The sequence below is a fragment of the Marmota flaviventris genome, chromosome 7, assembly GCF_047511675.1.
Source record: "Marmota flaviventris isolate mMarFla1 chromosome 7, mMarFla1.hap1, whole genome shotgun sequence".
In the NCBI taxonomy this organism is placed as follows: Eukaryota; Metazoa; Chordata; class Mammalia; order Rodentia; family Sciuridae; genus Marmota; species Marmota flaviventris.
The window spans coordinates 52,787,713-52,808,634 of record NC_092504.1 but is presented as its reverse complement, the minus strand read 5'-3'; the positions used below and the strand labels follow the sequence as shown (position 1 = coordinate 52,808,634).

At 31.7% G+C, this 20,922-nt stretch overlaps 1 protein-coding gene across 3 annotated transcripts in view; it reads left to right on the top strand.

Moving 5' to 3' along the window:
• The window catches only part of Uba6 (ubiquitin like modifier activating enzyme 6), a 91,873-nt gene that overhangs the window by 57,888 nt on the left and 13,063 nt on the right, over positions 1–20,922 (top strand). For 2 of the 3 annotated variants that reach the window (XM_071614322.1, XM_071614321.1), the window contains exons 20-33: positions 1,211–1,316; positions 2,994–3,083; positions 3,192–3,272; positions 3,963–4,091; positions 5,917–5,968; positions 6,223–6,286; positions 7,251–7,320; positions 8,795–8,866; positions 11,634–11,751; positions 12,784–12,977; positions 13,916–14,043; positions 14,909–14,996; positions 15,959–16,053; positions 18,589–18,691. In XM_071614322.1, coding sequence (XP_071470423.1) covers positions 1,211–1,316; positions 2,994–3,083; positions 3,192–3,272; positions 3,963–4,091; positions 5,917–5,968; positions 6,223–6,286; positions 7,251–7,320; positions 8,795–8,866; positions 11,634–11,751; positions 12,784–12,977; positions 13,916–14,043; positions 14,909–14,996; positions 15,959–16,053; positions 18,589–18,691 — 1,390 coding nt within the window. Of the gene's footprint in view, positions 1–1,210; positions 1,317–2,993; positions 3,084–3,191; positions 3,273–3,962; positions 4,092–5,916; positions 5,969–6,222; positions 6,287–7,250; positions 7,321–8,794; positions 8,867–11,633; positions 11,752–12,783; positions 12,978–13,915; positions 14,044–14,908; positions 14,997–15,958; positions 16,054–18,588; positions 20,880–20,922 lie in introns of those variants that run through there. The other variant, XM_027947316.2, reaches the window with a different exon arrangement.

The window sequence follows — 20,922 nt, the reverse complement described above, 5'->3', positions numbered from 1 at the left end:
TATTGAAAAATTACAAATTTTCTGATTATTCTTTATGTTCTATAGTACTCATCAAACCCAAACTGATGATTTCCCATTATACTTAGAATAAAATGGAAAAGTGGAACTAGTCTAAATGTCTTTCATGCAGTAACTGCCGCTCGTCCACCACACTAGTGTAAAATATACCCAGGCGTTTTGGTTCCTCTTACTTATTCTAGTTACAGGTATATTCTTTCAGTTCTGACAAGGCCTTAAGTTCCCCCAACCCCCAATTTTTTCTCCAGTGTGTGGGGTAGAAACCAGGGCCTGAAGCATTAGGGAAAATGCTCTACCACTGAGCTACATCCCCAGCCCATTGCTTCAGCACTTTTTTTTTTTCCCCAAACCTCGGGAAGCTGATGTTTATCTTTCTCCAAAACTCCTGTCACTGAATTTGCCTATCACTTTTCAGTTTAAGTTTTTTCCTCATTCTGTTTTAGCCTAAATGTCTGTCTTAAAACAGACTTTCTCCCCAATATACTTTTTCCTTCATAACACTTTTCTTGACATGTATATTTATTTAATGTTTATTGCCTCAGTAAGTCATTCTTAGAAACCATTTATTTTTCATCACTATATCCTTAGTGTTCAACAGATGATATCATTCAGTAAATGTTTATGAAATAAGTAGATGAACGAATGATTATACATGTGTAAACCTTACATAGTCTTTCTTACATAATTATATGACTCCTTAATGTTGGGATGCTAGAGCAGATAATTAACAGGAAAATTTTATCAGTCAAAAAATGTAGTGAAAAGATTGTGGTCTTAAGCAGAAAACACACACACAAAAAAATATTAAAATGTGGACAATGTGGGTAATGTAAGTATGGAGAAGAAAAATTGATACTGTTTGAGATAAAGCAAATATTGAGAATATATAGTGGGATAGCACTTGTTGTTAGAAAATAATCAAAGAATAAATAGAAAGCAACCGAAGAAAGGATAAGTTAAGAATTAACCTAGCGATAAAAACCAACACAGCCCAAGACTAAGGTGGTAGTAGAAGGGAGAAACAAAAATGACTAGAAAGAGCAACAGAATTTGCATGCATGACAGATCTGGGAAGTAGAAATTTTCAGTGGGGTTTTTGGTGTTTATACATTTTGTTTCCTAATATATTCAGAAAAAGGTATCAATATGCAAAATGGCCAATGTGTTTTTTACATATTATGTTTTCAAACAGCCGTTGCTTAGCAAATCTACGGCCTCTCTTAGATTCTGGAACAATGGGCACTAAGGGACACACTGAAGTTATTATTCCTCACTTGACTGAATCTTATAATAGTCATGTAAGTGATCAACACTTTGAAATAAATGTTTTCTTTATATATCATTGGTTTTTGTCTTCATCACAAGTCAGCAAATTTGATTTAGCTTTCTTAATCCTTCTGTTTTTGCTCTGCCAGCTATGTCTATACCTATATACGTGGCATTTCTAAAAATGATAACTGAATTTTTTCAAAGTCATCAGAATTTTGTATCTAGTTTTCCTGTAGTAGTATTCATGTGTGTACTATTTATTTCTCAAAGCCTCTATTTAGTTTTCTAACAATTTTGGAGTTTAAGATTGCTTGATAAGAAAATTAAACTTTTAGATTGCGAATTGAGCTATCAACAAAGACAAAATTATTTTCATCTGCTGATCCTTTGATTTTTATTATATTATACATTAGCTGGTATCTAAGGAATAAAGAAGGCAAGGATAGTCATTGTACATCTGTGTCTAATGTTTATTCTCCTCAGGAATTTATACCTAGCCTACATTGTCAGAAATAACCTGTGAAACTTAATAAAAGTACAGACCCTGGTGATCCACCCAAAATATAACTGAAGAATCAGATTCTTAATAGGTGGGACCTAGCTGTCTGTGTACATATATTTTTACATAATGATGTAAGTGTAAGTTTTAAAACCCCATAAATAATTTTGAGATACTGCCAAAGTTCAAACGACTGGTCTCAGAAATAAAGCTTTACAACTTAAAAAGATCCACTCAGGTTAAAAAAAAAAAAAAAAGTGAAAAAATAATATTTTTGAAGCATCAGTATCCCTTTATTTAATGGGTATATTTGGTTTCAAAATTTTTATAAGGACATGTTTTTTCATGTCCTCTCATGAAATCAGAAATTAATGCATTTTCATTATATGTAATGAAAATGTTACAAAATTCAGAAGTTTAATTTGAAGGTGATTAGATGGAAAAAAAATCATGCTGATGTCATTGTAAGATTTCCAATATAAATCTCTCCTAAACCTTTTCCTCTTTTTTTGGCTTCAAACTCTTGAGAACCAGAATGTAATACTCTCCTGGCTTCACTCTTTAATTTATAAAATATTTAGTAGTGTTTTATAGGTCAAAAAACTCAAATCCAAATCTCTAAGTAAAAAAGAGACAAAGTGAGTCATTTTAGATTGGATAAATGAATAAGCCTCGCCTAACTGTACCCTATAATAAAGATTTCTTCAGTGCTCCTTTATCTACATGAGATAACTTAGCTTTTGCCATTTATTTAAGACACACTTTCTGTAAGAAACTATACCACTCATCCTTGGTTCCAAGTATTTTTCTCCATAGAGAGACTTATATTACCCTAGGACTCATGGTACTATATTTCGGATTCTTGAATTACTTTTCAATGTAGGCGGCAGTAGTGTTCTGAAATTTTAAATCTTACCTTTATTTCTGGAAAAAAAAAATGAGCTATGTGTGGTTATAAGCCGTGTGTACTACATGGTATACCAAATGATAGCACAGATGACAAAATGATAAAGTATTCATGTTTGTCCTTTGCTATTAACAAATAGGTTAAATGTCAAAAGAATTAATTTTAATTATGTAAGAGAAAATATTAAAATGTATGCTTGTACATGATTTTTTTATTTTTATATTGGTCTTAAGACTCAATTAAATCAATAAAAATTTATCGCTGCTTTTCTTAAGTATCTTTTGTCATGTGTTATAATAGCGAGATCCCCCAGAAGAGGAAATACCATTTTGTACCCTAAAATCCTTTCCAGCTGCTATCGAACACACTATACAGTGGGCAAGAGATAAGGTAAAAGTTCCTTTTTCAGAGAGTTTACCTTCTTTGAAGTGAGAATGTGATATATCCAACTTTAAAAAAAGACTTGTATATGGAACATTTTTCTGTTCTCCCTTACAGTTTGAGAGTTCCTTTTCACACAAGCCTTCATTGTTTAACAAATTTTGGCAAACCTATCTATCGGCAGAAGAAGTCTTACAGGTAAAATTAATGCATTTTAATACAAACTTAACATTTTGTGTCATTATAATCTTAATTTCAAGTTACCTGTCTTACCTCCATAAAGAATGGTTAAAACATTCGTGTTGTACCTAAAAATTTAAAACATACATGAGGAATCTTGAAATTATGTCACAGATGACCTTATTTTAGTTTGATTGAACTATATGAAATTGTCAATGTTTAACTATGTTTGATCTGCAATAATGATAATAAGAGCAACAAATAATAAAAGGACTTGCTAAGCTCTTAGGGGAAAAATTGAGGAAGTTTTAGTGAAAATGTTTGGAGTAAACAGTAATCTCAGACTTAACTGCTTTAATGATAAGGGCAACTTCAAAGATGTTTTCTTGTATTCCTTTATCATATACTACTGAAAAGTCAGCTTTTTATAAATATTATTAATAGAATTCTTTGTACTCTAAGTACATATGTAGTAATAATAACATAGCTAGGAAAACACCTATCTTGTGAGAGTTAAATTTTTCTATGTAATCTCCTACCATTCTCTTCCTATAAAAGATAAATTAAAAGAAAGAGGCAGAAGAGAAAGGTAGAGACAAGGAACTTAAGGTGAAAAATAGAATAAAAACATTTAACAGATTTAGAAAGTGTATATATGTGTTTTTAATTTGAAGTATATTCGTGTTTTCTTTTTCTCTTCCATTCTAGAAAATACAAAGTGGGCAGAGTTTAGAAGGCTGTTTTCAAGTCATTAAGTTACTTACTAGAAGACCTAGAAATTGGTCCCAGTGTGTAGAATTAGCAAGATTAAAGTTTGAAAAATATTTTAACCATAAGGTAAGTAAGCATTCTGGGACATTAAGGAAAAGTCTGACCTTGAATCAACTAGTTATTTCTAAATTAATTTTATTGACCTCAAATGTCTACTAATTTTTTTTTTTTTTTTTTTTTTTTTTTTTGGTCAAGGTTTTCAGAAATTAGTAACAGTGGGACTTGGTGACACACACCTATAATCTCAGTTGCTCAGGAGGCTGAGGCAGGAGGACCCCAAGTTCAAAGCCAGCCTCAGTAACTTATCAAGGCCCTATGCAACTCTGTGAGACCCCGTCTCTAAATAAAATACAAAAAAGAGCTATGGATGTACCTTGTGGTTAAGCGCCCCTGAATTCAATTCCTGGTACCAAAAAAAAAAAAATTAGTAATAAGCAAGAACGAGAGCACACACTAATTTCTCTTTCAATGTTACTCATTGGAGAAAGCATTTAAATTCCACTCATTGGCTTTTCTATTATGCATTTAACTGATTCTGTCTCCTTGTATTCAAAGTTGTGTTTCAGGTAGTTTTCTTTTCTAGGGAATAAGGAATATATTTTGCCTGTAGTCTAAAAGAAGTTTGTTTGAAATAGAAGTAAAAGTGAGAAAATAAGAGATCTTCAGTCAGAAATTTTTGTCACAACTTTAACCTATCCAATCATATTTGAGAAACACAATTTATATCTATTACCTCAAATGTAAATTGAGGATAATAAATTATCCTCATAGTATAGTATCTGATACTTAGGGGTGGACTGAGAATCAAATGAGTTAATACAGTTGAAATATTTAGAACAGCACATGGCACATGAGTAATCACTAAATATTACCTATTCTTACTTGCAATTACATACAGTTGCTAAAATGTTTACTGTAACTCTCTTTAGTCTCTCCCTCTCTTTTGGCTCTTACCTATAAGAATATAAAGTAAGTTCACCCTTTTTGGAAAAAAAAAAAAAATCTTTGATTTTATTTGTCTTTTAACTTCCTTCATGCCTTTGCTTCTTAGAAAAAATGGTTTAATCACCCAGTGATTAAATGTGACTTCTTTCCCAAATACTATTCAAATTGTTCTTACCATGATTGTCAGTGCCCTCTTTGTTTTAGAATTTTTTAAAAACTTCTTTTAATTCTTATTTTCTGTGGGTTTTTTTTTTAACTTTTTTTTAATATGGAAAAACTTCAATCTCATAAATGTGGAGGAAATAATATAATGAACCCACTGTGTCATAGTCATTTATCTTTCACCTCAGCTTAACCATTATCAATTTACAGATAATTTTGTTTCATCTATATTCCCATTCACATTCTCCCCTAGATGATTTTGAAGCAAATCCCAAATATCTTATCTCAAAATACTGTGGACTGTTACTTGTTATTTGTTGTAAGGATTAGCTCTTTATAAAAAACAAAGTGATATGTAAAATATGCCACCATTTTTATAATAGTGAATGAAGTAATGTACAGTTGTGTTTGCTAAAGATATTTAGAAAAAGGTTTTGATAAAAAATGACAATAGAGGTTTTTTCCAGGTATCGGGAGTAATAACAGGAAAATGGACAAGCAATATACAGATGACTGGGAACTTCACAATATACCTTTTAATGTTTTTTGATTCATGAAGCATGTATATATATTAACACATAGAAATGTTTAATTTTAATTTAAAAATTTAGTTGCTATCCAGGCTGATACCTGTAATCCTAGTGACTCAAAGGATTTAGCTCAGTGGTAAATTGCCCTGGAGTTCATTCCCCGGTACAATCAATCAATCAGTAGGTTCTCATGTACTATTGAGGGTTTCTTTAGTTCATGTTTTTTGTTTTTGTTGTTTTACTTTTTTCTTTAGGCTCTTCAGCTTCTTCACTGTTTTCCTCTGGACACACGATTAAAAGATGGCAGTAAGTGTAACCCAAGAGTCAATACGAAATTTTTTTTTTTTTTTTGTATAACAAAGAGGGTCTCCTTCCATCTTCCGTGCAATTCCCCTTCTCCCTTTTTTTTAATTTTTTTTTTTTAGTTTTTTATTTTTTTATCCCCCTCACGTCATCATACATGTATTTTGTATAACGACGAGGGAAGAAGAAATTTTTAACATAACTTAGTACTAAACTGTCAGCATATATTGAAAATAATATTTGAATCTTTTTGTTAGGTTTATTTTGGCAGTCACCAAAGAGACCGCCTTCTCCAATAAAATTTGATTTGAATGAACCTTTGTAAGTATTTATATCGATTTGTGTACATTTCTTAATTGCAAGGGCTTTAATGTTAAATGATTGCATAAGCAAATTATTAACAAGTAATTCTGACCACAACTTTTCATTTCACATAAATGTAAATCCATTTACTCACATGGTAAATAACTTCATTATTTATATCTACTGTAATGTAAAACCAAAATCATCTCATTAACTTTCTCAATAAAAAACATAAACTGATAATAAGTGTTTTATACTTAATAAAGCTGAGAATTTTTAATTATATGGAGGAAGCAGCAATTATTACTGAGTATCTCCCTAAATAATTTCAAATAAATTTTCAAAGGAATTGGTCTCATTTCTGGATGTACTATATTAATGCACATTAGATTCACGCTTATTTATATATTTTTATTAAACACTTATCTTGCCTTCACTAATCTTCCTTTCTACAAATAGCTCTTTGCTAAATTTTCTCATCCAGTGCTTGTAGGCCTCCAGTCACCTTATCCTGCTTCTCTATAAAGTTTAACCTTTTTTGTTTTTAAACAGTCTCTTGTTTAGATTGAACCTGATGTATACTCTTGAATACCTGGTATATAATATTTTCTTAGGAATTAAAATGAATTTTCTTCCACAGGTTTAAATTTTCTACTTCTCACCATTCACTCCTTTCCTCAAAGTAGTCATGATAACTACCTGAATATTATTACTGTTCAGTGTTTTTAAGAATAAACATTTAGGGCTGTGGTTGTAGCTCAGTGGTAGAGCCCTCTCTAGCTCTTGTGCAACACTAGGTTCAATCCTCAGGACCACATAAAAATAAATAAAGGTATCTATCGTGTCCATCTATAACTAAAAAAAAATTTTTAAATAAATATTTAATATTTTTTCTTTTATAATTTTGGCAGAGTTTTGTTCTAAACTGGAATTTTATTAAAACTGTGCATTCAAACTTTGCCTTAATTTTTTATTTCAAAAGGCACCTCAGTTTCCTTCAGAATGCTGCAAAACTATATGCTACAGTATATTGTGTTCCATTTTTAGAAAAGGTAAGATATTTTTCAATCCCTAACAATTAGATGTAAAACCAGGTTAAAATTAGTTGATTGAACTAAAATGTGTTTTTTACAAGAATAATTCTTTTTAAACAAAGTTTTTGTTGTATTGTCCATTCTAACATAGCAGAAGTATTCATTGCAGTATTACTAAATTGAAGAAAATTGAATTTTACTTTCTGAATTTGCATATGAAACAGTTATTATAAAAGCAGTCATACTTTATTTTTAAAATATTTCTAATCTGTTATTCTATTCTAAAAAGCTAAAATGAGCCATTTCATAGCAATTTTAAATACTCTTAGAGATTCTCTTCATTAATTATTTTTTACTTATTGTAATATTAACTTACATGTTTCCAGAAATCTAAAAACCCTCCCCTATATTGAACTTTCTTACCCTTATCAGTATAGTCACTGTCCTAGACATCATGTTTGTTGACTCATATCCGAAGGATCACATATAATCTTGCGAGAGAAGTGTGCATTGGTTGATTTTTCTTCACAAATGCATATTAGAGCTAAATAAATTGCTATACTGTCACATAGGCCAAATAAGGAAATATGAACTGGATCCATATTATACTGAATATATATATATATATATATATATATATATGTGTGTGTGTGTGTGTGTGTATATGATTTTATATATATATATATATATATATATATATATATATATATATATATATATATGATTATTTTGGATCCAGGTAAAATTGCCTATTATAAATCCAATCATTTTTTAGTTAATATATATAAAATATATCACAAATGTCTAATAGCAATAACAGTATTTTATAAGAGTAGTAATTGACCTCAGAAGCAGTATATTCATGCCTATAATCCTAGTGACTCAGGAGGCTGTAGCAGGAAGATCTGAAGTTCAAGGCTGACAACTTAAGTGAGAACCCTAGCAACTTATCAAGACACTCTCTAAATAAAAAGGTTTGGGGATATAGCTCAGTGGTAAAGTGCCCCGGAGTTCAATCCCTAGTACCAAAAAGAAAGAAAAGCCTGTGTCCAAGCAGCTTTTTAATAGTGAATATGGCTCCAAAAACCTTAAATTGATCTAAGTTCATCTTGAGTCATTTGAATATTTTTCTGTTTTTCAAAGTATGAAGTCCATTTGCTTATCTGTTGAACAGAATGTTATGCAAGGGACTTTGTAAAAACATTGGTGCTAAAAATAATAAAGGTAATCCCTTTTTTAAAATCTGCAAAAAGAGCTAAAATTTCAGGTTTGTTGACAGATAAGTACTTTTTCACCCCAGTCCCTCCTCCCCCTATAGCCATTATGGGTGATAATTTTATAGAAATAAACCTAAGTGTCTCAAATGGATGTAGCCTAAATATTTCAGATGGTAAATTATTCACAATTTGGGTAAAGGACTTTTTGGATGTTTTTAGCTTTAGAATTCAGAATTAGAGAATTATGTTTGTTTATTGCTTTTTTTAAAAAACAGGACTTGTCAACAGATGCCCTTGTGAGTATTCTTTCAGAAGTAAAGATTCAGGAATTCAAACCTTCCAACAAGGTAAATTTAGAAATTAATTCATTTAACAATAGTCTCACGGACTTTTGTTCATATCAAGTTCCAATCTAAACATGGAGAATACTACAATAAACCCTTACAGATGTTATATTTCAGTGGGACAGAGATGTACCATATGAAATGCCAATAAACATATAATAATATCAGTATAGACAGAAATGCTAAGAAAAAATCAATAGGGGAAAGAAATTAGAAAATATAAATATTTTGTGTTTTACTTTGAGATAAGAAGCTAGTGGATGATTTTTAAGCAGAGGAATAACAATATGTTAAAAGGATAAATGACTATAAGAATGAATGTTAAGACACACAGAAAAGCAGGAAAAGCTGTTCAAAAGTTCTTGTAAGAACACACAGGCAAGAGATAATGGTTTGAATAAGTGTAGTAGGTTACTGGTTGGGAAAGAATTGGATTGTCTATATAATTTACTGTAGTTGTGAGAGGATTTCTAAGGGATTTAAAGTGGAATGTGAGAGAAAAAAAGATTACATTCTTGGTTGAAATTAGAAGTAAGCTTAGTTGTTCAGAGTTAAGGAGATAAGAAGATAAAGGAAGTTAGTACAGAGAAAAGAAGGTATGAAATCATTGCCCAGTAGAGTGGAAAAGTCTCTTAATTTAAAATGTAGTAAAATTGCAAGACAACCCTGAAGACCCACTGTGCTTAACATATTCTACTAAATATTGGTGGAGAAAAAGATTATTACCATTTTTCAGTTACATTTAGCTGTTGGGGTACTATTATATTGTAGCATACGTGGAAAATTGGATATAGCTAAGACTGTGTGATTTTGTTTATCAAATATGCTAGGGTGCTGGGGCTGGGAATATGGTTCAGTGGTAGAGCACTTGCCTAGCAAGCACAAGGTCTTGCATTTGATCGCCAGCATCACAAAAACAAACAAATGGAGCTGGGGCTATAGCTAAGCGGCAGAGTGGTTGCCTAGCATGTATGAGGCACTAGGTATAATCCTTAGCACAACATAAAAATAAATAAACAAAGGCATTCTGTCCATCTACAACTACAAAAAACATTTTTTTAAAAAGGGGGGGTGGGGTTGTAGCTCAGTGGTAGAGCACTTGCCTCGCATGCTTGGCCCTGGGTTAAATCCTCAGCACCACATAAAGGTAAATAAATAAAAATAAAGATATTGTGTCCATCTACAGCTAAAAAAGTATTTTAAAAACACACAGAAAAGAAATATAATAAAGATGGATCAGAAAATTTAGGCAACATAAATAGGAAAGTTTGAAAATATCAAAGCATTTTTCTTTTTCACAAATTTAGTGTGTGTGCATTTTTTGCATGCACTCCTAAAGTCATCCACTTTTACCCTTTAACTATATGAGATAAAGTGGAATAATGACTTCCTGCAAAATTCAAGGAAGAATTAGTGTGTGCAGTCTTCCATTCTGCTTTTTACTTAGGAGGAAGTGAAGTCTTTTAGGCAGTTGTGCTATATGAAATGTTCATGACATGTAGCCTGTAAAGAATAAAAGTACAATAAAGATTAGTAGAAGTTTCAAATGAAGAAGTTTCCTAGCCCATGTTTCTCTCATGAATGAAACTAGACAGAAGCTAAGGAAACATGCTTCATTAACTTTACTGGCCTTTATTTCTCTTCCATCAGTATACTGGCTTTCATTGCTTCTATGTGTTATCAGAAGTTCAAGGATAATAAATTTTCCTGAGCAGTTAAGCTATGGTTTTAACATGAATTATGGTCTTTTTACAATTCTTTTAAGTAGTTCATACCAAAAGTATCAATTAGACATTCTGATATACAAAAGTTTCTGCTTTCTTGACTCTAACATGTTAAATATTTGTAATAATGTTTAATCTGTGAAAACATGAATTGGATGTATTTTTAAATGAGAAATAGTACTTTATTAAGTAATTATGAAACTAGTTTTTTATTTGAAACTATTCATATTCTATGGAATATTTAATAATTCCTTAACAATAATTATTTGTGATATATACCACTTTTAACATGATAAATTATTGTATTATGAAGAAAAACATTCTTTAGGAAAGAACTTTTTTTCAGCATTCAGTTTATATATTTTATATACTTTTATGTGTTATTTTATTCTTCAATTTCCTTTACTACATAAAACAGCTCTGCACTAACTTAGGCAGTTGATTGAAAGTAGATTTGTCAGAATCAAAATTATTTTAATATTAACTTCATTTTAGTGTGAAATTTTAAAGAACTACATAAGCTATTCAGTTAAAATATTTTTAACACCTAGTATGAAAAGGTTTGTTCTAGATATATTGGAGGTCTCTCAGTGAACAAGATAAATAAAGAGCCCTATTCTCACACAATGTATATGCCCAGTGTGAGAAGAGAGATAATAATCTAAACAAAAATATAACCAGGCATGGTGACACGTACCTGTACCCAACTCTTGGAAGACTGAGGTAAGAGGAAGTTGAAGGAAAGCCTGGGCAATTTAGCAAGATCCTATTTCAAAATTAAAAAATTTTTAAAGGGCCAGAGATATAGCTCAATGGTAGAGTTCTGGCCTAGCATTCATGAGTACCATATACTGCATGTACCCAGTACCACAAAACAAATATATAAATACCAGTAGTACTAAGGGAATATGTAACATATGTTAAACCATAATGATTAATAATCTGATTAAAATACATGGAGGAAATATTTTTTCTTTCTGACCTATTTGACAAAACAGATAAATGATGCAGAATGTGGTAATGTTAATAAATATGTCTATTTAAAGGTTGTTCAAACAGATGAAACTGCAAGGAAACCAGATCATGTTCCTATTAGTAGTGAAGATGAGAGGAATGCTATTTTCCAACTAGAAAAGGCTATTTCATCTAATGAAGCTACCAAAAGTAAGCAAAACTCTATATAAAAGATTTTTTTTAACAAAGCTCCATACCAAAGTTTGTAGGATTAAATAACAGTAGCAATATCAATCATATGAAAGTCACTATTCATCTTTCTCTGACTAAATTCATCATTTTCCCTACTATGACTCTACCTTCAGATGTTGAAATCTAATTCTCCAAATCACATTAACTGCTTTGTTGTACTTCTTATTGTTTAGTTATTCAGATAGTAAGCAGTCTAAAGAGATGAGCAAAGAACTCTTGTTTTTAAAATATTAAAAATTTAGGTTAATGGAGTCCTTATTGAGACTAATGTCTAGATAGACCCATTTAAATCACTTTAGAATAAAGAATCATACAGAATTCTTTTTATTCTCTGTAATTACTGTCCAGGAATATAAACTGACCTGTAAACTGACCTGTACATCTTTGCTGAATGGTCTTACATATTAAAATACAGGAAAACAGAACTTTCAGTTTTTTAAACACAGAACCATTTGCTCTTATGTTTAGGCTTTCTAACTATCTTTTGTTACATAAACCAGTGGTTCTAAGATTTTTGGGATTCTGTGTATGCACCAGTAAAATTTCAGAAAAAACAATTTAGAATAATCACTAGAATAACTGGAAATCTTCCGAAAAGATACATATTTTTACTTGACCAACTGACCCAAATAGTTGTCAGAGGGAAAATGTCCCAGGGTAGGATTTATGGAGTAAATTTTTAATAAGATCAAATATTGATGTTTTTATTATAAGCCATTTGGCAACAGATATGTGGTCTTTAGCTTTCTTATTTTGCTTTTTACTAGAAAGGGGTTTGAGAGAGAAAACTTCTAGTTTTGTGGTACTAAAGCCATTAATTTCTTTTTATATTCTCTATATAACTTAAGTTGTTTGGATTTTTCTTATATTTTTCAATCATTTAAAAATATAAAAGCAAATCTTTAAAAGTTATATATATATTGTTTTTTGCTTTACCATAATAACTTTACCACTTACTGAGAATTTTGTTCTTCTGTTCACTATGATTAGGTGACCTTCAGATGGCAGTGCTTTCATTTGAAAAAGATGATGATAGTAATGGACACATAGATTTCATCACAGCTGCATCCAATCTTCGTGCCAAAATGTATAGCATTGAACCAGCTGACCGTTTCAAAACAAAGCGCATAGCTGGTAAAATTATACCAGCTATAGCTACATCCACTGCTGCGGTTTCTGGCTTGGTACGTTTATTCTTCAGATAAAAATGTTTCTTTTTCATTGCCTGTTTCCGTTGTAGCCCCAGATAGTCACTCAGATGTTAGAGATGGTAGAATAAATATTGTGTCTTGCAATTAAAATTCTCAAGATTTTTTTGAATACACAATAATCTACACTTTGAGGTTTTATGTGTATAAACATTTTAACATAAAAAATGGCTTAGAAGAGATTATGATCAGTCATCACTGTGTTTTCCAAATAATGTAGTTAATTATCTGCCCCTATATTGAGTGGTTTTAGACTGATATATTTTTTGAGTTCTGTCATCTGTTTTCAGAGTAAGAATATTCCATAGTCAAATTAATATTTTTAAATAATTTTGCTTATTAAGTAAGGAATAGATTGAAAATTTACAAATAAGATATACTTGGGGTTGGGGATGTGGCTCAACCAGTAGCGCGCTTGCCTAGCATGCGTGCGGCCCGGGTTCAATCCTCAACACCACATACAAACAAAGATGTTGTGTCCGCCGAAAACTAAAATAAATAAATAAGTATTTAAAAAAAAAAAAAAAGATATACTAAAAATGTAGAGGCCTAAAAATATGAAATTACAGGTGGCGTACACCTGTAATAGCAGAGGCTCTGGAAGCTGAGGCAGGAGGATTTCGAGTTCAAAGCGAGCTTCAGCATGTCAAGGTGCTAAGCAACTCAGACCCTGTCTTTAAATAAAATACAAAATAGGGCTGGGAATATGGCTGAGTGGTCGAGTGCCCCTGAGTTCAATCCCTGGTATCCACCCACCAAAAAAAGAAAGAAATTCATTACTCCTTTCTTATAGCTGCTTTTACTCATTACAAAGAAGTACTTGAAAAGAACTTGGGAAAACCAAGTAGATCCAATTATAGTCACATGAGTATTTTTAGGCTATTTATATAATCAAATCACCTTCTTTCATCTAGGTTGCCTTGGAGATGATCAAAGTAACTGGTGGCTATCCTTTTGAAGCTTACAAAAATTGTTTCCTTAACTTAGCCATTCCAATTATAGTATTTACAGAGACGTCAGAAGTAAGAAAGACTGAAATCAGGTATGTATGAAGGATCTATTTCTCTTGCAGGAAAAGAATGAAATAACAGATTCTATCATTTCAAAGGGAAAATACTGGTTTCACCTCTCTTTCTGATATATAAATCCTTGTCATCACTTCAAGACCAGATCAAACCTTACCTTCATGAATCATTTCTGACTAAACTAGCCAGAAAACTCTCATAGCACTTGCTCTGTCACATAATTTAGCATTGTACTTTATGGTTTCATCTTACTGCCTAACCTACATAAATTAGAAGGCACTCTGGTGTCTGTGGGTCCTTAGGTTTAGAATCTAATTCCACAAGCTTGTGACAATGAAAAACAATTCCCTCCATTTTTCACATTTCAGGTTGACAATAACCAAAGACTTAAAAAAAAAAAAAAATCGTAGCAAAGATGTGCAAAAGTAAGCACTGTTATACTTTGAGGATGAGAATACAAAATAGTATTAGTACATAACAGAAATATGGCCCTGTATTTTATATTTGCAAATATATTTGTACACATCTTAAATTAAATATATGCAAGATAATCATTCTGGTATTGTTTATAATAGCCAATGATTGAAACAGCTCAAATGTCTGGTAATAAGGGTCCGGAACGTCCACACAATGAAACCTGTCTAGCTGTTAAAAAAGACAGCCAGCACTCTCTTAAGTGAAACATATTGATTTGTAATAGAACACTGAAAGGCTCAACAAGGTACAAATAAAAGTGATTACCTGATGTTATAGGAAATAAGTGGTGGACTATTTTAGCAATTATATTTTTTCTTTTTAATTGACTACAGGAGGTGGTGTTGTTGTTATTATTGAAGGGAAGAAAATTTAAATGTTTCTGTTCTGAATATTTTTTTGCAACAGAAATGGAATATCATTTACAATTTGGGACAGATGGACTGTACATGGAAAAGAAGATTTCACACTCTTGGATTTCATAAATGCAGTTAAAGTGAGATACTTTTTATTCTTTTAGTTTATTAGTAGCTTTGAGTCTAGTAGTCCCTTCTTATTCAGGTATTTCAAGACCCTCAGTGGATGCCTGAAACTACAAACAACACTGAACTCTTCATCTATTGTTTAATTTATAAATTAGGTACAGTAAAGATTAACAATGATAATAGTAAAATAGAACAATTATTATAGGGGCTGGGGTTGTGGCTCAGTGGTAGAGCACTTGCCTAGCATGCTTGAGGCACTAGGTTCGATCCTCAGCACCACATAAATATAAAATAAAGATATTGTGTACACCTAAAACTAAAAAATAAATATTTTTTAAAAATAGAACAATTATAATATATACTGTAATGAAAATGTCTTTCTTTCAAAACGCTTTTTGTACAGTAGATCTCAGTAACCTTGGCATAGGATTTTTTATTTCCTTATGAATTATAGAATTTTTACCGTTTCACTTGAAGCATTTTATAGCTTGTCTTTGGCATGTCTGAATTGCCAGCATCAATATTATTGCACATTGAGGCTCCTTATTATATAAAATAAGGGTTACTTGAACACTAGTATTGCAGCAAACGATCTGATAACCAGGACACCTACTAAGCACCTAGTGAGTGGGTAGCATCTGCAACAGGTATATGCTGAACCAAAGGATGATTCCAGTCCTGAATGAGTTAGAGCAGAACAGCTTGGGGTGTCATCATGGTACTGAACACAATTTAAAACTTTTGTCTGGATTTTTCATTTAATATTTTCAAACTATGGTTAACTTTGGGAAACAAAATCATGGATTAGTGGGACAACTAAGTTTTATCCCTAGCTTTAGGGACAACTAAGTTTTATCCCTAGCTTTACTGGAAGTTACAAATATTATTTATCATAAGCTTGTTCTCTTTTTACTGGTAATGTAACATTTTTACTCAAGTATTTCATTTTTCCCTCTTGGGTGTTCACTTTTAGGAGAAGTATGGAATTGAGCCAACAATGGTGGTACAAGGAGTAAAAATGCTCTATGTTCCTGTAATGCCTGGTCATGCAAAAAGATTAAAGTTAACGTAAGTATCAGGCATATACAAAAGAGTCAAAACATAAGCTGGATACAGATTGAAAAATTAAATATAGAAGATTTTGAAATCCATATAAAAGCATTACTTTTGTCTAATGACATTGGTAAAGACAGGGAATCTGCCAGGGGAAAGCCAATAATCTCTCAGAAGAAAATCATGGGATTACAGTACCTTTGTAAAGTTTTTGTAGATCAATCAGGTCTTTAGCTAACAGACTTAGAAACTTGATATAGTCAATACACTAAGTAAAAGTAGATCCATCTCATGTGGAAATGCAGTGATGACTGGGATCATGAGACTGAAGTATAAAACAAAAATGCCAAGCTGGCCATAGTGGCATACATGTCTAATCCCAGCTACTCAGGAGGCTGAGGTAGAAGGATTGCAAGTTTCAGCCAGCTTGGGCAATTTATCAAGACCTTATCTCAAGAAAGAGCTGGAAATACAACTCAGTGATAGAGTACTTGCCTAGTGTATGTAATACCTGGTTTCAATGCCCAGTACTGAAAGAAAAAAGAAGAAGAAGAAAAGAAAATGCCATTTAGTTTTATTCCTTTATTTGACTTGTTTTTGTTAAAGGTATGCGGTGTGTGCCAGGTTCTGCTCTAAGCATTAGATTTACATCAGTAAACAAAGCAGAGTCCCTTCCTACACAAGTGTGTCAGATGATAAATCATCTATAGGGAAAATAAAGAAAAAAAAAAAGAGAAAAGGAAATGTGGAAAGTGGGATTTTGAGTTGAAGTTAGTCTAGATATTCCCTGTGCCACTCATATTCTCACTTCGTAAGATGGCATAAGAGCAGAGAGAGAAAAGGGAGGCAGGGAGGGAGGGAGAACCAAAAAAGCTGAGGTTTTTAAAATAGTCTGCAAGGTCCCAGATGATCTGATTCTTAGTTTTCCCCCTAACTTACTTTCCTATTTTTCTTGTTCACGATATTACAGATACCCTGGCCTCCTTACTTTTCCATGATTACTCTAGCCATGGTCCAGCATGGGACCTTTGTTCTAGTTACTCCCCCTTATTATCATTCTTTGTGAGATGGAGAACTGGCTTATTCTCACCTTTGGTCTTTGTATTTCCTAAAAAATCTTTTCTCAACTGTATTTAATACTATAACCTGTGCTAACTCCAATCTAGTGTGCCCAACCCCCTTTTTCCTACTTTTTCATTTTTATATAGCACTAATAATTGTCTTATGGCTACTGTAAATTTTGCTTATATCCATTGTTTATCTTGTGTCTTCTCCCCACACCCACACTACAATATAAGTATCACAAGGACAGAAATCTTTGTTTTATCTGGTCATTTTTTTATCTTAAGCACTTAGACCAATATCTGACATATAATAGGTATCAATGCATATTTGTCATGAATCAATGAATCTCTACATGATGGTTTTCTTTAACATACCTGTGAGTCGTAACTATGTTTATCAATTAATGTTAATATAATCCTAATTATTTTTACCTATAAAAACAAAATTAGTATATTAGCTAAGGCATTAACTTGCCTTATTGTTTTTCATCAGGATCTCAAAGTGACTTTTGAATAAATTCAGAGTAGTATTTAGAATTCTTTTGTTATAAGCTACCAAGACATGAGTGGATATGTTGTGAAGTATATTGACTAATGGAATTTAAAATTTGCTTCAAATAAGAAAATTGAGAATTGACAAAGTATCTCCAGCATGATGGGCTTTTGAACAATATTTCTTATTACATTGTTCATTTAGCAGATAGTTGAGTTACCTATCAAGCATCTGGACACTTGAGGTCACTCAGTGACGTTATGGCTCAGAGCATGAGGTTGGCTTTAGAAAAACCTGGGTTCACATTGCTTATACAGCTACTTACTTGTTTTGATTACATAGTTCAGAGTCTGGCTTGAAGTTGGTACCCATTATCTGATAGATAATTTTTTTTTAATTTTTTTTTTAGTTGTCTTGATCCTTTGTTTATTTTTATGTGGTGCTGACAATCGAACCCAGGGCCTCACACATGCTAGGCAAGCACTCTACCACTGAGCCACAACCCCAGCCCCTGATAGATAATATTAGGCAACAGAACAACATCAAACTTATATTTTAAGAGAATTCTGGCAGCTGTATAGAGGAGAAGGAAACTAGAGACTGGAAATAACTTGAATTTTAAGATTTCTTACTTTTTTAAAAACAGAAATACTAGAGAATATGATGCCTCCAAACTTTCTAAGAGAGTATGGGAAAAGAATTAATTTTTCAAAATTATTGCTTACTTTTTTTTTTTTTTGCTCTCTTAGTAAATGGCCAGTATTCTTTATCATTACCAGCAATGGTCCAAATTGTTTCACTGTTAGGTAAAGAAGTATTTTTAAATTCAGAGCTTTCAGTAAAGAAAAATGATTATATAACAACAAATGGAATATTAGATTTTAAAATAAAGTCTAGATACAGGTTCTTATTCTTTGGATAGCATTAGTTAGCAAATCATTCTTGCATTTTACAGAATTTACCAAAGTATTCATCTTTGCTTATTTTTCTTAGAATGCACAAACTGGTGAAACCTTCTACTGAAAAAAAATATGTGGATCTTACTGTGTCATTTGCCCCAGACATTGATGGAGATGAAGATTTGCCAGGACCTCCTGTAAGATACTACTTCAGTCATGACACTGATTAATAGAAGTTGTCTTAAAGTTCCTCCAAGACTACTTGATTTTGGAAAGAGTGCACTTAATTCAGAAGCTAAAAAAAAAATCAGCTTATAATATTATGGATTTCTCTTTGATGAAGCCTTAATTTAAGGGAAACATCAGTAGAAAACTACACCGAATAATTATGAAACATTTTGTATACTGTACAGTTGTCTAATGCTTCACACGTGGCTGTGATCACAAGCAATTGTAAACTGGAATACCATTTTATAATGCTTACAACAAATTGGTGTATTAAGCTTTCTGGATGAAAAGAAGGAACAAAGTATTTGTGACCAGAAGAGAAAAGAATCAAGAAATGGAAAGTAGTGAACGCAGCCATCCAAAAGTTTAATTCTACTTTATAAATTTATTTTTTTGTTTAGTATCTGAGATCCGTTTTTCAATACAAATAGTGTTTAGCACCCTGCACCTCTTATATAATTAGGCTTTTGAAAATTTAATACCATGGTGAGAAGAGAGATTGTAGTGGTAGAGAAAGAGTTAGAAATTTTAAATTGTGTATAGTTTAGTATCCTGTTACCCCTGCTAGTTTAAAGAGAATTTATTATATCACTGTCTCCCCAAAATCAGGATTTTTGTTGATGTCGTCAGTGTTGTAAACCATGAGCAGTAGGTCAAATGACACATGTTAACTTGAAATAAATGTTAATAGTATTATACAGACTCTTGACAGCCCTGTTAGAAAATCCATGAATGTGAACAGATAAATGTGGCTAATCATTTGATTTTTAAATATACCTTCTAATGTGGGTATTTTATTTATTTGGAACTCCAAACTTGATTGTCATAATATATAAGACTAAAAGGTTTTGTAAAGGGAGTGTTAGAAATTAAAAAAATCATCACTAGTAGAGTCTTGATTTTTTTTCTTCCAGCAACCTAATGGATAGAAAAAATATTTTTGCTTTAAAAGGAAACATGTTGTTTTATTCCCCATTCCCAGAGAGGGAACTGACAAGGATAAAAAAAAAAAAAAAAAGATTATTTTTTTAAGTCTTTATCAAGAAAAACTTGTTTTCTATGGCAGATGTTCATATAAATGCTTTCATTAAAATGATGTAATAGTTCTCAACACTGTAAACTCAGTGAAAACAGCAGGTGATTCTTTTATTACTAAGACTATCATGCATTCTAAAGCAACTGGCATTTTATAACCTCAGGAAGTCATTTCCTCTAGCCCTTTTTCTTCTACTCTATTCTCCTGTTCACCAAAGTACCATTAATAGGTACTTTGATAACCAGAAACTAGATTCACATCAATATTGCTCCAGTTTGGTATCTCTGTATACTCTGTATTTATTTTCCTTTTCCATTTATAAATAGTTTAAATTGCTTTAGTTTAAATTGCTTTATCACCCAGATATTTTGTTTCCTTTTATAAAGGTATCCAATTGGAAAATGTATTTGGGAGTGGAGAGTGCATTTGATTAGTTAAATGATAATCTATTCATTGGGAGATAGAGAAAAGTAAAGAATGAGTTTTAAGGAAAAGGGTACCATTGAAATTAGCAATTTTTGTTCACCATGCACTACATTCTCCAATTTTCTGAAAATTCATCTTACATAAATTTGAATCCAGAAATATCAAGGCTGTATGGCTTGGAACTTTAGAGAGTAGGAATAAAAGGACTTTTGTGTAAGAAGCCTTTTTTCCACTTTTACTTTGTCTTATGTTCTTTGACAGTAATTGCTGTTTTCCAGGTAGCCATTCAGCAATCCTCAGTATGATCAAATGTCAGCTTGCTAATATTTTACTTAAGTCATCTCATCTCTTTAGAAGTAAATTCAGAACTATGCTATAAATTGTTGTGTATAGACATCTGTGCTGTAGCCAACATAAACAAAATCAGTGAGGATAAAGTTCATTTTGTAATTAAACTCACAGCCATTTCATTATTACTTTTTTTTTCCTGTAGGTAATAGCTGTTAACATCCTTTCTTCTAGTTAGTTCTACACTAGAAAGCCAGGGTGAAGTAAATGACAGTTTTTCTCATTGTTTTGTTTATGTACCATGAAATCACTGTTGGTGATTGAAATACCAGGTGCAAAAATGATTTTGTACAATTTCACTGAATAATTTTTTGTTAATTAAAAATAAATTAAGAAATTTGAGAACATCTTTCTGAACCATGTACAACAGTTGGCTCCACATATTCTGAG